Raw genomic sequence first — 12702 nt, 5'->3', positions numbered from 1 at the left:
GAATTAATATTTGAAAAAGTAAATCGTTTTTCTTGACTCAGTGGTGGGAACCTTGACTGTCGGAGGTTCTGAGTCAAACTAGTGCTTCGTGGGAGAATTTTGTCAGCAAAACAGTTATCACGAAGAGGTGAATGGCATAAAAATTTTCGCATGTGCCGAGGATTTAGGAGCAGGCGTAGTTCAGTTGGTTAGTGCTCGGCTGAGCAAGAGGTACCTGGTTCGATCCTCGGTGACTCCAACGTCTTTTTCGACTTAATTCTGATCCGTGTAGCTATAGCTTTAAATGCCCTTTAAACAGAGCACTGACAGAAGAAGGGGGTGTAAAGGGCGCGCCGTCGGCTTTCACTGATACCAGCTTCGTAACTGAAGGAACTACCGACGTTGAATAAAGTGACTTTACTCTACCTTTATCACTTTATAAATTGGCCGACGAACGGAGACCCTACATCGAAGGCAAGACAACAATAATGCGGGAACCAGTAGACGTTGTTATTGTACCAAATGAAACAACAATAATAGCACTCTTTTCAATTGACGTCACGCCCAAGGCATTGTAGGATAATATGCGGACAAAGACAAAGACATTTTAGCCATGTGTCTGACCGCATTTCAATCCCATAATGCTTGCAATAATCTGTTTTTATCAACAGTGGAAAATGATATTTCTTACTTAGGGCCGATTTACATGGTACGATTTTCGTAGTTGTGGTCATCCTCCTTTACACCGTTTTATTTGGCCGCCATTATGAAAGAGGTCTATTTTTACCGTCCTTGCCACATAATTATAACTCCCCGTTTTTGCTGTTTTAGTCTTTGGAAAGAATTTTGGCTCTGGATGAAATGTTTTTGAGCGATTTGTCCTTCCGGTATGCGACAATAGGAGAACGACATGATGTACACCATGACTTAAGATTGTCACGCTACATTTTTTCTGACGGTACACGACAATCGTGTCATGTCGCAGTCCTGTACTGTCTTAAGCTTGTCTCATGCGAGAAAAAATGTACCGAGTAATGGGTCCTAAAATGCACGCATTGATGTGACGTAACAGGTTACCATGGCAACCAAAAAGCCATCTGAAAACGCTGTCTTAAAACGTTTATATCTCAAAAACGTACACGACAATACCCATTTTTTATTGCTGACAATTGATTAGAAGGCTAAGATGAAATTCTCTGCAAGGTTAAAAAAAATTCTCTGGAGTAGATTCAGGCCACCTTACACTTTCCAGTTGTGACGGTGGTTAGGAACAATGTTAACAATAACATTGCCTTAATGTGACACAGTGTTGAAGAGTTAATCCTTCAACTAAGACACTCCCTCCAAATTGTTGAAACCGGATGAGGGATGTCCGAAAAAACAGAGTGTAGTGTTTAAATTAAGAAGGGCATTGTCATTTAAGGCGAAGCAGACTTTGTGATACGCAAAACTGACACGATATTATTAACTACTCATTCAATGTCAACATTCAATGCTTATTCATATCCACTGATATTTTTTTGGGTGTGGTACAGTACATCTCACTGCACAGAATACAACGTAATTTTATCTAAATCAGGAAAAAAATGTATAAAAATGTACGTAAAGCCATTGATCTTAGTTTGTGGTCCATGAACTATCCATGATCAAGTGAAGCTATGATCTTCGCAGTTATGAACGCAATTTTTACAACTGCGTAGAGAAGCCTGTAAAATTCAGGACTTTAACGGGGTTTGAACCCGTGACCTCGCGATTCCCGGTGCGACGCTCTAACCAACTGAGCTATGAAGCCACTGACGTTGGGAGCTGGTCATTTGTGGGTTCCAATGGTCCCGTGAGGAATGAATCAATGATGAAATGGTATATGAAATGAATCATATATGAACTGCTTCAGGCCTCTCTACGCAATTGTAAAAATTGCGTTCATAACTGCGAAGATCATAGCTTCACTTGATTTCATATCCGCAGTTCATATATGATTCATTTCATATACCATTTCATCATTGATTCATTCCTCACGGGACTATTGGAACCCACAAATGACCAGCTCCCAACGTCAGTGGCCTGATAGCTCAGTTGGTTAGAGCGTCGCACTGGAATTGCGAGGTCACGGCTTCAAACCCCGTTGAAGTCCTGAATTTTTCAGGCTTCTTTACGCAATTGCAAAAATTGCGTTCATAACTGCGAAGATCACAGCTTCACTTGATTTCATATCCGCAGTTCATAAATGATTCATTTCATATACCATTTCATCATTAAACTATTCATGATTTCAAAATTCATAATATTATTACTGTATCAGTACGTGAGCCAGTATTTATTTTAATAACCCTATCTTTTAATTAGTTAATTTAGATGTCCTATCAGTAATGTCCCAATAATTTAAATATTGGTTCTCACATTGTCAATTAATTAATATATATTAATTTAGCCTGATGGAACGTCACACGCCATTATTTGTTCACTAAAGTTATTTTTTACTTTATTCTTGTGGCAACTTCGAGTAACATACAGCAAAAACATAAAGAAAAATCCTTGCGTTTCGAAATACTTCTCTTATCCCCGATGGTCACAAGAAGGGGAAAAATGTCTCATAAAGTCATTGAGAGGTCTGTCAACTACTAACCGGCTTACCAACTTTTGCGCATGATTGTATGACAAACCAGCAAAAGTCACATATTTTATACAGTATCAAATGGCTGTACAAAAGAATCGGCTTCGATGAGAATAAAGGTGTTCGTTACACAACGAAGTAAAGTCCCTTACCATTGGGACTCATTTCGAGTTTTCACATCTGTCATTCACAGAACACCTCTATCACGTAGCCACTATGCAGGCAACCCCTTAAACACCTACGAAGCGCCTCGTCTCTTTTGTCCTTGTGAGTAAAAGACCAAACGAAGCCGTTGCTAAAATATTTCGAATCCAGATATTTCTTCAGAGAAAAACTTAATTGTATCACTTCACGGAGGAGCCGTCACCAACGATGGGCCTCATTACGCAGGAACTATTGTGACGTCAACTCGATGAACAAAGATCCTTGTCATTGTGAGAGCAAATTGTTGATACTGTAAACTTATTATATACTGAGCAGAGTATCGCATTTCTGATTGGTCAAAGAAGAAAGCAAAAATAGGTTATGGAGTACAATAAAAAGTCTCTATGTAAACCGGAGCAACGGAGTAATTCTGTTGTGCACATGATAAAAAATACGGCCCGTGCAATTTTGACAACTATATCAAAACATCACTCGTGCCCGAAAATCACGAAATGCACGATCACGTTCACACGATTTTCCTATACTTAAAGACGGTGTCTACAATTGAAAACAGCTCTAAACAAGACTTATTGTAACTCTTATCCTTCCTGACAAATTACAAAGCAAACAGAGTGCAAATCAAAAGCACTACGTGAAAAAAAAAATTGATTGACTCGACGCTCACGACCACAAAGTTGAAGTACTCCTTATCTCTTAGTGAAAACGGAAAAATGTGTTTGCTCTCGGTGAAGGACTTTCTGGCAAAGGAAAATATCTAAGGTAAGGGGCACTTTAATCAAAGGCTAAGTGAACCAATTACCTCTGTGGTCTATGTGTTGCAATCTAGTCTCGTGACGGGATCTGTGCGCATTGCATTGCATAACCCACTGTCTATAGATTTCAAGTTAACAGATGCCCATACTTTCATGACTTCGTCTGTTGTGCATGATTGAAAAAAAAAAAAGCGCCGAGTCTAACAGCAGGCCTGTTGTTGTCATATTTGCAAGGAAGCTGTAATAAGATTGAAGCTTTACACGTTTTTGGACTTATTAGGACGGAAAATAGAACGTGTATATGGTATGTTCAGGTATCCTTGGCTAGACTCATTACTTTCCATAAGGCCTTCCTCAATTGAAGACAAGTCAGGTGCATGGAATGAATTATTTTAGTTTCCAAAATAAAATTGTACGCTGTATTTGAATGCACCGTAGAGGACCACCGTGACCACACTCCACCCACCGCACTGTCTCGTACCACAACACAATGTCTGTGAAAACAGACAACATTCCACCCACCCCACCGTTTGGTTCCAGAACACACCAATATAAATAGGGGACCACTAAATTGCTCTGTAACCTCGCTTGTTAAACATACGTTAATTCTTCATCAGTTTATCAACTGTAAACCGCTGTCTAAGAATCGAAAACACTTTACGGAATTTTCAGAAGACAACAGTTGTTTATAAGAACTGTTCTAGTTTATTGATTTCATAGATTTCTACACCCCCTGCTTACCTGATTTATTCATTTGGAGAAAATCCTCACAGGGTTTTCCCTGATGCTAACAAGAATCATATAAGTTCATTAACCACCCAGATAGACAATTTAATACGAGTGGCAGAATTTGTAAATAAATCCCATTGATACCCATACCGCTAAGTTTTAATACATCTTCCCATTTTTGGGTAAAATAGCGAAAAGCGCGCCGTGGCTCTTTGAGAGCTGTAGTTCTTTAGTGGGCATAAAAACACCAACGCATTTTCCAGAAGTCAAATCATCGCCGAGAATAAGCTAGTGGGAACCATTTTCCTTTTTCTAAAACCCTAAAATTTGTTAACGCTTTCTCCAAGATTTCCAGGACTTGTAAGTATCAAAAATCTATGTTTTAAGCAGCCTTAAATCAGCCATGCATCGCTGCAGAGTATAAGTTTATAACGTTGCCGTTTTGTTAGCCCGTTCTCTAATCCACCTGTTCCAAGTGAAACGCTCGTGTTACAACTGGTCAACCTTCATGTCTGGTATAAGTGGATTTCTCCTGTTGCTGCCCCAATCTCTTCAGATGCCCGATATGAGCACCCAGAGCCTCAGTGAAGGTTTCCTTGTAATTGTACCTCACACCAAACTCCTTACACGCCTGTCGCACAATTGGGGTGATCTGCGGATAGTAGATCTGACTCACCCCTGGAAATAAGTGATGAGTGGTCTGGTGATTCAGGGCACCTAAAAACGGAAACAAACTGCATGGAATTCGTCTCTCGTCTCTTCTCTAAGTTCTCATCAAGGAACTAAACACCGTAAAAAAATAGCCCCTCCTATTTTTAGCAGGTTCAACCAATTTTAAGTCTTCTATGATAACACACAAAATTTTATTTATCGTGATTTTGAACATTATCATGTGTTGTCTTTTCGGTTTCTTTGCAGCATTACTTCTAGCTTTTAACTAGTAAACAGAGCTAGACACGACGCTTCACAAAGATTCTTCCCTCTCATTAGAGGGAAATTACCAACCTCCTACCATAGAATAACCTTCAGCCGGAGGAAATAATGCTTGGAACCAAATTTGTTTCAGATTTGTCAAACAAAATGTGCATCTTTGTATGAAAGAAATAAAATAAATTGTAGAATCTCTTACTTTCCCTTTCACATTTCTCAGGCACCGCCATCTTGAAACATTGTGACGTGTTACGGTTGCCTCATTGTTCTAAACCAAAGACGTTTGGTATAATAATGATAAGGCAACCGTATCACGTCAAGATGACAGAGCCCGGGAACTTTGAAAACTGAAATGAGCGATTCTTAAATTCATTTGTTTCGGATGCAAACCCTTTCCACGAAAATGTGGTTTTAAATTCTTTCTTTGTTTTGCTGGAGTGGAGGTTCTTTGGTGGGTTTCCTATCTGGTTTCTTTAGGTGTTTGATTTTAGCCCCAAACTAAAGTATACCAAATTTTGTAAAAAGCCGTGCAATAGTTTTTACGTTTTAATTAGTCAGATACTAACCCGTGAAAACGTTAAAAAACCAGCTATCTGTAGCATAATCTTGAGTAGTTTGGATCTGCAGCTCCGCCCTACAGAGACAGCATGTATAAATCAATTTCTAACCTTTCCTGTGAGGCCTTAGTCATTGGCGTTGATGTTTCCAGGGTTATGAATGGTTCTTCCATTTAATGATAGTGAGCTTTTCGAACAAGGTAGAGCGGCAGATGGCAATATACCCAAACTTTTAGGGTATTTCTCCTCTACAGTTGGTCCTTGCTTGCTGCATAATCCAAGGCCCATTACCACAAAGTAGCTCACAAATTTGAAAAACTAACCCTAGGTAGAGAGGCAGATGGCAATATACCCAAACCTTTAGGGTATTTCTCCTCTACAGTTGGTCCTAAGCTTGCTTGCTGCATAATCCAAGATGGATTCTCACAGGCCCCTGCGTTCAACGGGTTCAATCATTATCCGCCGACTGTTTATCCAGTCCGACTGGGCTGATCTAACTGGCCCTTTGGTTCAACTGTTTGTCGGGAGGGTCGGCCATTTACCACTTTAAAAAATAAAATAAAAACACTGAAGAGTCCTTCGATCGTTCTTAAGGAGAGACCTCGGACGTTAGGAGTGTGGAGATTCAAAGAATTCATTGTATCTGAAAAACAAGAACGATAAGCTGAACCAATTGGGTTATTCATTGGACTGTGATTTAACCAGCGGTTAGTGTTGTTCACCGTACGATCAGATTTCTCACCAGTCTCGAGATATCTTTCCATCCGTACTGGGCTCGATCCAATCCACCTGTCAACATTCAAAAACAACCCTTAGACCTACATGCCATGCTGTGCAATTGGTCCGTAAGTCAATATCATTAAATTATGCTTTTGCTAGTGGTCAACACAACTTGGCATTTCAGTTAATTCTGATCGTCGATAAACAGAAAAAGAAAACTGATATGGATCCAAGTTTAAAACCGACAAGCAAAGGCATGTTTTTTTTTCTCATCCAATTTTATTATTTGTTTTATTATTAAATTAAATTAAATTAAATTAAATTAAAATAAGGCAGCGTTCAAATTGATCATTGATCCTGGAGGAAGCAGCGTAGCCCAGTGGTTTGGGCGCTTGCCTTGAGATCCGGAGATCCCGGTTTCAAGAATCGTTCTGAACACTCGATGAATTTGGTACTGGTAGTCCCTGGTTCAACTTCCCAGCTCCACTTTTAAATAGCCAACTGGTTTGCCTTTGGCCAGTTGTTGTTGTTGTTTTGTTGATTTCGTTTCATTGGCCCTGAAAAGCCCCTACTGGGGGAGGTCAAAATAAGCATGTATATATGCACCCTTTGGTCTGTAACACTCTCCATAGCAGTGGTTGTTACGAACGGTACATTTACCTCGCTGACTACATGGGATGCTTGGAAACATAGAGCAAGCCAGTAACTAGAAACCATGTCCGCAATGATAAACAGAACAACCTAAAAAGAAACATTTCCACATGACATCGTTGTTACTGAAGTTTACACATTATAAAGTTTCTGTCTCACAGTACCACCAGATTGCGGAGAAGCTTGAGGCACCTCATATATCCAATCATGCATGCATCAGTTCACACAACCACGCCCAAACCAGCACAGACCCCAGTTTTTGTGAAGAGTGTGTGGGCCCCTCGACATCTCTACCAGTCACACTGCCGTTGTATCATTTAGATCTGTGCATGCATGGGGTCTCGTCGTAGGCTGCGGGGCTCCTTACGTTACCATATCTTTTTCATATCACATTTCATCTTAGCATAGCATACGTTTTCATATCTCTATTTAAAAAAACTCATTAATAATTCATCACATCACAGCCTATCAAAACACCCATAAAACGTCACGTGTATGAGCTTTACATCCTGGTAAAACACTCCTCGTTAGTTTTTTTTTTTTAAAGAATACTACTAAGGCATAGCTTGTTCTTCTTGTATGCTAATATTCACCTCAAAATTTGAACCATTGTTTTGAGTCCAGAGGGGCACGCTCTTTGTGGAATGTTTGTTAAGCCAAAAAACTCAAAAAACTCGCAGCAGCTGTTTTATCGGGTCTAAAAACACGAGGCGTATGAAACACTGCTGCTCGTTTTTTAAACATTACTTGTACATCAGATTTTAGAGTAGCTTATTCTAGGCAGTATCTCCGAGCATTTACCTTCCTAGCCCGTATTTACTACGAAAGACAGACCGAAAGACACGAGGAACTCCATTTTTCACAAATCCCATAATAAAGTTCATTTTGGGGGGTTATTTGCATAAAAACAATGGACATCCAGTTCACTGAAGCAGGATATAGTCCCAGGAGTAAATAACTTGTATTGTTTTTATGCAAGGAACACCCAAAACGTATTGCATTATGGGAATAGGAAAGAAACGAATGCCCTACTTTTTAGTTGAGAATAGTATGTGACCTCTCCACAGGGATATGAACATTAAAGAGGTTTACGAAAAGAAGCATAAACCACTTTCATAAATGGCGACCCCATTTACACTTTTGTATTTATATTAATTAGACCTACTGCCCTCATTTTGAATACAGAAAAAATTCTTTTGAAATTTGCTCGTCCTAGCGAGGCTAGAAAGGCTTATTAGCATTAAAACAAAAGAATATTTTATTTGGACGCCATTATGAAATCCGTCTACATGGTTTATCGTTTGAGAAGACTGTCAATACAAAAGTGGACTTTGGTCCCAAGTTACTACTTCAAGACCCTGAATGTTGGTCCGGTTGGAGTTTCAACCCCCCGATTCCCCCCCCCCCCCCCCCTCCCACTACATGGTAGCCCGGTGCTCAACCAACTAAAACCCACCGGTTGGCCTCAATGAACTACGCGGGCATTCCGTAAACGAGGGCGCTATGTGCATTACGTCGAAGTTTGTACTCGTGGATTTGACTTTGGACATTTAAATGTTCTCTCGCCTTAAGAAATCAGTAACACAACAAACACCGAAAAATTAAGCCAATGCTGTTTTTGTTTGTTCTCCAAGAAGATCACCCAAATTTAAACAGCACGATGATTTATTTTTTTGCATTTCTTTCAAGACCCTGACTGATGGCCAAGTTTGAACCTAGAACAAAGCAGCAAAGTCCGGTGTTCTTTCCAGAAAGGAGCCAACTGGTAAGCAGTGGTCTCTTTGATTTTCCATGCAGTGCAGTTAGCATTATTGATAAACAAATACCGGCAGTAAAAACCCGCATGTAAGAACCTACATTTTCTGAAGTCTGGCAAACTAGGTTCTTGTATTTTGAGGTAGTTGTTGATAATTTAGGATAAGTGGGTTCTTAATTTCAATGAAGGGATATAGCTGTTGATTACAAGAAAAATGCATAAACCTGTTTTTGTTGTAGCAATCAATACTTTTTTTGTAATTACAGTTTGGTATTTCCTTGCACTATAAATTTGATCTCTCAATCAACTCTCAAAGTCAAAACCCTTGGTTCAAATATTAGTATTAGTTTAGCAGTAATCCACATATAAGCACGCGCTTGATCTTGCTTGGCTAAACAGGTTCTTATATTTTTGGCTATTAATATGCCAACGGGTTCTTAAACCATCAGATTCTTACTGCGGGTTTTTGCTGTATTTGAACCATGGGTCACATGCTCTTTGAGACTGGAAAAACATTGATTAACGCTGTTCAACTAAAGACAACTCGTTCAACTTCCATTTACAACATTCAACATGACAAGAGTGATAAACAGCTCAACATTTCTTCAATACGTTGATCATTAAATGTTGAACTGTGTTATTACACCGGGTCTAATAGCTGACGGAACAAGGCAATAAAAATGTTACAACAACACCGTTTCGGTGAGAGTTTAGAAACACACTGTCGCAGTCACAATGTTCCTAGGGTGCTAAACGAGGAAACATGCGTGACTTCAATTTCTTTCTACACCGTTTTTGCCAAGTTTAGCCAACCCAGTCACCCTAAATATTCTTTTTGAACCTGGAAAGTGCCTTCTGTTTTGTCCTTTAAAACATTTTATAACGGGGGGTCTTTTTAAAGAAACTCAAGGGAGACTGTTTTAATATAAACAACAGAACATTTTCGAATTCTCACGGCTGGGCTGGATCTAGTATGGAATGGAGGCTAATGCGGGCAAATCTTTTCAAATGCAAATTAATGCCCGCATTAGCCTCCACTTCATGCTAGATCCAGTTCAACCGTTAGAATACAAAACTGGCCCATTATATGAGTCGTTAGGACCTAAATGGATGTCCTAGCTTTGCCGAAACGGGACTCGGTGCTGAGACACATGTAACAAACTCTTATAAAATTGTTTCATTTAACTCACCACTTTCCACACTGGAAGTAACATACAAGGAATCACAAATCTGTAAACCAGGAAAAATAACTTTCCAGTTATGAACACGGTCAATTGTGAGCGTGTCGGAGGATTTAGTCGAATGGCACCTATAAAATGACAAAAAAATAATCTCATCACCAACAAATCCTGAAAAATAACGCGCATATAACAAAGTCAGAATTAACTATCAAAGTGCAACTTGAAGTACTGCATTATTGCATGGCACTTTGAGGTTGCACGGGAGACAGTTTTAACTGTCTCCCATGCAATTAAAATTGCATTGTGGGACTGTTTTGGGGACGAGCCACTGTTTCTGTAGTCGTTTCTCTGCAAAGCAAAGACTTTCGTATATTCTTCAACGATAACAATTAACTTCGGGTTAAATCTTTGCTGCCTCATGTATCACTATTAAACAACCGCATGGTATATCAGCGCAACTTGATTTCGCAAAGTTAATTCAACAAGGTTCTCGACCCTGTACCCCGCGCAACCTCAAAAGTGGACAATACCCATGTAATCCATCTAAACTTTAGCCATAGTAATGGAAAGGGCCTACAAGAAGAAACAAGAAGAAACAAGCCAGTTTCCACTGGATATTATCATGACCAATAAGCCTCATCTGTTTCGGGAGTGCGATGTACACGATCCTGGTATAAGAGACCATGCTAAGGTTGATGGTATGCATTCATCGCCAAGGCAAAGTACTATCATTCAGGAGCTTCAGAAATTTAGATGTCGATAAATTCTTACAAGATTTAATTAAACTCCACACCATCGCATGTCGCTGACATTTTTGATACGGTTGACTACCAATACTCTTATTGGACCATGTTACTTAGTAGTCAGTAGTGTGAGCGACGATCACGTACCTCAGAAAAGAATGAGAGTAAGAGCTTAAGATTTTCCGTACTCGACAGCTGATTGGAAGAAGGCAATAAGAAAGAAAAGTAAATATTCGAAAAAATATGCCAAGGAACCGACGACGAGAGAGAATTCGGAATTGGAGAAATCCTGGAGAAACCACGCCATTAAACTTCGCAGAAAAGCAATAAAGAGTTACTGGTGGCAGCCAATCGGCTGACACTAATCCCAAGGAATTCTAATCTGTTTTCAAACCCTTCTGGGACTCCAAGTCGTCCGTTACAGATGATACACAAATCAGCTTAGAGTTGACGGCCAATACATCAAAAATCAAACTGAGGTTGCAAATCTCTTTGTTGACAACTTCGCCAACGTGGCCAATGGCATCGGCGACTCGAAGATACTATCGCTCACTGAAGAGGAACTAGTGTATCATAAAAGTGTGATGGACATTCGAAATAAAAGTGCAGGGTATGATAAAATATCTCCGAAGCTAATACGACTGGCAAATAATGAATTGACACATCTTTAACAAAAGAATTTGACAAATGTATTGAAAACGAATGCTGGCCAAAGGAATGGAAAAGAGGAGTCTGGGTCCCAGCCTTCAAAAAAGATGACCACAAAGATATCAAGAATTATTAAAAACTGAACTACGGATATCACATTTCCAGCATTTTCATTGGCTCGCCGGACACAGGTTATCAGCTCATATACCTGCACTACCAAATATGGTCAATGAACACAGCAGCAAATACACAGTTTTGCGGCTCTGAGAAAAAATGGCCAAATAAATTCAACATAAAAGAGTTGTGATGTTGGGGTTTTTAATAAAACAAATATTCTACTCGGGCTTGCTGGATATGAAATGATCATAACCAACTCGGCGCTACGCGCCTCGTTGGTTATATCTATCATTTCATATCCAGCGCGCCCTCGTAGAATAATAACTATAGACGAATTACGGTACTTAGTGCGGTGGACAAAGTGTTTGAACAACTACTTAGTAATCAGGTAACAACACGTTGAGTCCTACATGAATAATAATTTAACTGCCTACCGCGAAAAGAAAAACTGCCAGACAATACTAATCAAACTAGTGGAGGACTGGAAAAGGTCATTGGATGACAAAAAGGTATACGGGGTATTATGAACGGACTTATCAAAGGCCTTCTGTTCTCTACACCCGCCGCTATTGTCGGCGAAGCTGAGGGCATATGGTTTCTCCGACGTAGCTATGCTCCTGTTGAGGTCGTACTTCTCACAAAGATCAAATAGTTACGGTTAGATTTGAAACTAGAATATCGAGGGAGTGGAAAGATATGTTTCGAGGATGCACCCAAATAGGGAATGTTTTCCACAACGACCTCGTCTACAACACTGACAAAAGCAGCATCAAGATGTATGCAGATGACCATCAAATGCATGTTGCTGGTGGAAAGATGGAAGAGGCAGAAAGGACTTTAACGGACGAGGGAAGGGAAATCTGAAAATGGGTACCAACTCAGTTGGTTGAAATGTAATCCTGAAAAATCCCAATCGATTAGTCTAAGGCAGGGACACATAAACAAAGTAAGGAAGATCAAAGTCCTCGACAAATATGTCCAAAGTGGCCCAGAAATGAAGCTATTGGGTGTCACTTTTGATGAGCAGCTGAAGTTTAACAGCCACTGAGACGAACTATCTGAAAACGTATCTAGGAAAATTGGGGTCCTGATGAGACTGAAAAATTTAATGTCAACATTAGCGAAGCTTAGATTTTACAAATCTTTTATTTTGCCACAAT

The 12702-nt window shown here is 39.7% G+C and overlaps 1 protein-coding gene and 1 non-coding gene across 2 annotated transcripts in view; both read right to left on the bottom strand.

The window, feature by feature from the left end:
• Window positions 1–1697: 1697 nt before the first annotated feature.
• On the bottom strand, window positions 1698–1771 carry Trnap-ggg (transfer RNA proline (anticodon GGG)). The gene has a single exon. It is a non-coding gene; the product is annotated as a tRNA-Pro (tRNA).
• Window positions 1772–4172: 2401 nt separating this feature from the next.
• Window positions 4173–12702, bottom strand: part of LOC137995702 (uncharacterized) — a 29567-nt gene continuing 21037 nt past the window's right edge. The window contains exons 11-15 of the mRNA XM_068841223.1: window positions 10044–10162; window positions 7107–7187; window positions 6469–6515; window positions 5736–5803; window positions 4173–4956 (exon numbers count right to left, since the gene is read on the bottom strand). Of these exons, the coding sequence (XP_068697324.1) occupies window positions 4739–4956; window positions 5736–5803; window positions 6469–6515; window positions 7107–7187; window positions 10044–10162 (533 nt within the window). The 3' untranslated portion in view covers window positions 4173–4738. The remainder of the gene's footprint in view (window positions 4957–5735; window positions 5804–6468; window positions 6516–7106; window positions 7188–10043; window positions 10163–12702) is intronic.

This window comes from Montipora foliosa, chromosome 1, assembly GCF_036669935.1.
Source record: "Montipora foliosa isolate CH-2021 chromosome 1, ASM3666993v2, whole genome shotgun sequence".
Classification (NCBI taxonomy): Eukaryota; Metazoa; Cnidaria; class Anthozoa; order Scleractinia; family Acroporidae; genus Montipora; species Montipora foliosa.
The sequence above is the reverse complement of the archived record's forward strand: the minus strand, read 5'-3'. Positions and strand labels throughout refer to the sequence as shown.